Source organism: Uranotaenia lowii, chromosome 3, assembly GCF_029784155.1.
Source record: "Uranotaenia lowii strain MFRU-FL chromosome 3, ASM2978415v1, whole genome shotgun sequence".
Taxonomy (NCBI): Eukaryota; Metazoa; Arthropoda; class Insecta; order Diptera; family Culicidae; genus Uranotaenia; species Uranotaenia lowii.
This window is the reverse complement of record NC_073693.1, coordinates 321629901-321632794: the sequence shown is the minus strand read 5'-3', so window position 1 is coordinate 321632794 and position 2894 is coordinate 321629901. Positions and strand designations below refer to the sequence as shown.

The 2894-nt window shown below is 41.0% G+C and overlaps 1 protein-coding gene across 1 annotated transcript; it reads left to right on the top strand.

Moving 5' to 3' along the window:
• Nucleotides 1–919: 919 nt before the first annotated feature.
• LOC129753789 (leucine-rich repeat transmembrane neuronal protein 3-like) lies at nucleotides 920–2421 on the top strand. Its single transcript, XM_055749636.1, has one exon. It carries the CDS (start codon nucleotides 920–922, stop codon nucleotides 2345–2347), a length of 1428 nt encoding a protein of 475 aa, XP_055605611.1. The 3' UTR covers nucleotides 2348–2421.
• The last annotated feature ends 473 nt before the right edge of the window (nucleotides 2422–2894 follow it).

Below are 2894 nucleotides of genomic sequence, written 5' to 3'. Positions count from 1 at the left end.
TAGTAGCTTTTGTATTTTTATTAAGTATTCGACTGAATATTCGGCCGAATATTCATTTTGCATTTAACCTGCCTGATATGGGCATTCAAAACCTTTCTCTTATTCCAATATCTTATCATTTACAACTTTACCAAAAGCTTCAATTTGATGAATTTTCGATTTGGATATCTTCCAGAAACCAAAGCACCTGAATGGTTCACTCCGCTTAGTGTGAACGGCCGACATCAATCAAGAAGTTAGGAAATTTTATATCAAGTAGCATCATCTGGATCACATTCCGGTTGTCCAAAGATTTCTTGATAGAAAATCAAATTTAGATGTAATCTGTTTCTGCTCACATTTCATAACTATTTGGCTCAAATTAATTTTTGAATTTAAGGTTCGAGAGTCTTGACAAATTTCTAGCCGAAAAAAAAACACAACCTTCATCGACGGCAACAGCCTACTCCTCTCCTGCTCTTCATAAATTGGTAACATAACTTAAATAGGCTGGTTACTGATTTGGATTGATTCTTGTTAAATTCATAAGTAGAGTTCTGTTGTGGAGTTATAAAAATAGATAACTAGTTGATTATAAGAAACATTTTGATTCAACCAATCCAATGGAGGAAGTGATTTAAAATTGTGTCACATAAAAAAGCAAGGTGGTAATGTAAAACATGAATTTGGACGTAAGATTTTTACGCGTTTCAATCATTTCATGAATAGTGAAATAATCAGCATGCCTTAAGAGATTCGTTGCTTTAAATACTGTAATTACTAAAATTTATTTAGAAAAATTATTACTCTCTCGCGGAACATACAACGGATTTGTGACTTATTTTTCTCCCATCTCGTAAAAAGTGATAACACGAGCACGATTCTTCCGGTTGACCAACAGCAGCTTATCAGCAGCATAGAAGTTTAGTTCTAGTTCAACATGACTACGCAGCAGATCGCAGCTCTGCTGCTGTTGTTTACTTGCTTTGCCCTGGTGATTCCACCAAGTTCCCCGACGACAACGTCGGCCGTGCTGAAGCTGGGCTGCGATATCGAGGATCGCGTTTGCTATCTGCGGAATGTCTACGCCTCGGAGGGAGATCGTTTCAAGAATATGGAAGGATCAGAGGGCGCTGATGTGATCGAGTTTTTCGACTGCCACATTCATACGTTGCCACGGATTCCTTACATTAAGAGGGTACGTGCAACGGGGATTAAACTGGTACGGATTTTGGAGAAGACATTTGCCACGGTTGTACATCTGGATGTTTCCTCAAATCGATTGCGGGAGTTTTCGGCTGGGGCCTTTGAATGGCCGGAAGAGGTGCAGTCTTTGAATATTGGAGGGAATCCGCTGTTGAGAGATGTAAGTGTCGTTATGAAGCTGATTGAACTGCTCGATTTGCAGATGCCGGATATGAAACTCGATTTGGAATTAGTAGATAAAAATATTTTCAGCGGAATGAAAAATTTAAAAACGCTGAATCTAAGTAATAACAAGATTGTGACGGTGCCTGTAGGAATTTTCAATCGTTTGGAGTCACTGGAATTGTTGGACCTGAGTAATAATTACATAACACGAATCAATGCAGGTTCAATGGTTATAATTTACGAGCCGTATAGTTTGCGGAAACGCAGTTTGACGATATCGCTGTCTAAGAATAATATTTCTATCATAGAAAACAATTCGTTTATGGTCGTGAAAAATGTGGATCTAAGCGATAACAAGTTGATCGGGATTGGACCAACTGCTTTCAACAATGGATCAGAGCTGGAAATTCTTACACTCTCGGGTAACAGACAGTTGAGGAATTTCAATTTTCTCAAGCCCTTAGGCACTCTCCACACCCTGACGATGAGCAACATGAATTTTACCTTCGCTGGTATTCCGTTGGATGTCTTCCGAGGACAGGATAATCTGGCATCACTGGATTTGTCACACAACGATATCGAAACGCTACCGATTGGGATATTTTCGGATCTCTCGTCTGTGAATTACATCAATCTACGGTACAATCGCATTTCTCACGTGGAATTTGGCACGTTTTCGATCCGGAAATATGACCTGATTGACGAGATCGATCTATCCTACAACGAGCTCAGTGACCTCAACTATCTGGTTTTTGTACCCCTCAAATATCTGCGTGTGCTCCTACTGCACGGCAATCAGATACCCTACGTCAACGCAGATCAGCTGAAGCGTAGCAGAAGTCTTCAAAACTTCGGAATTCAAAACAATCCCATCAGCTGTTCCGATTTGGTCGACCTGCTCGGCGTCTACAAACTGGTCCTCGATGGGCAGGAATTCGTAGCTCACGAGCCCAACGTTAACGGTATCAGGTGTAATCCCTCGGATCGTCTTGTTTAGTTTATGTAGTGTACTTTAGTAGAGTCTTAACACCAAATATAGTTCACTTCAGCTCAAAGGAGCTGGCAACTGAATCTGTGTCTCGACCCACTTAAATCAATCGCTTCCCTGCCCAACCTCTGCTGCACAATCCGATCAAAAAGAACCAAGGAATGTGCCGGAGGATAAAAGAAAACCTTTTAGCAAAAACATTATTGCATCGTCATGTGTCCATTATTCATGAGAATAAACCGGGCCCTGGTTCCGTTTCCGATTCCTGTTCGCAGCGACAAGGGAAGGAAGGCACCAGCCAGAAGGATAACGAATTCGTAATTGGCATACATGGCTAACCTTTTGGGTGGGTGCTCTTTTTTCACCTTCCTTCCTACCTTGGCCATATGTATTCCACCAAACCGAATCGGAGAAAGTTGCATACGCTTTTCGAGACAGTGAGATTCTATCATCGAAAAATAACCTGGGGAGCTTTTATGTTTAGTTTTTGTTCCATCTCTCAGAAATACATGGAGGTGTACCTTTCGGATGATTCGAGAATCTGAGGGAGATATGG

Coding starts and splice junctions, on each gene's coding strand:
- LOC129753789 (XM_055749636.1), top strand. CDS start 920: ATGACTACGCAGCAGATCGCAGCTCTGCTGCTGTTGTTTACTTGCTTT.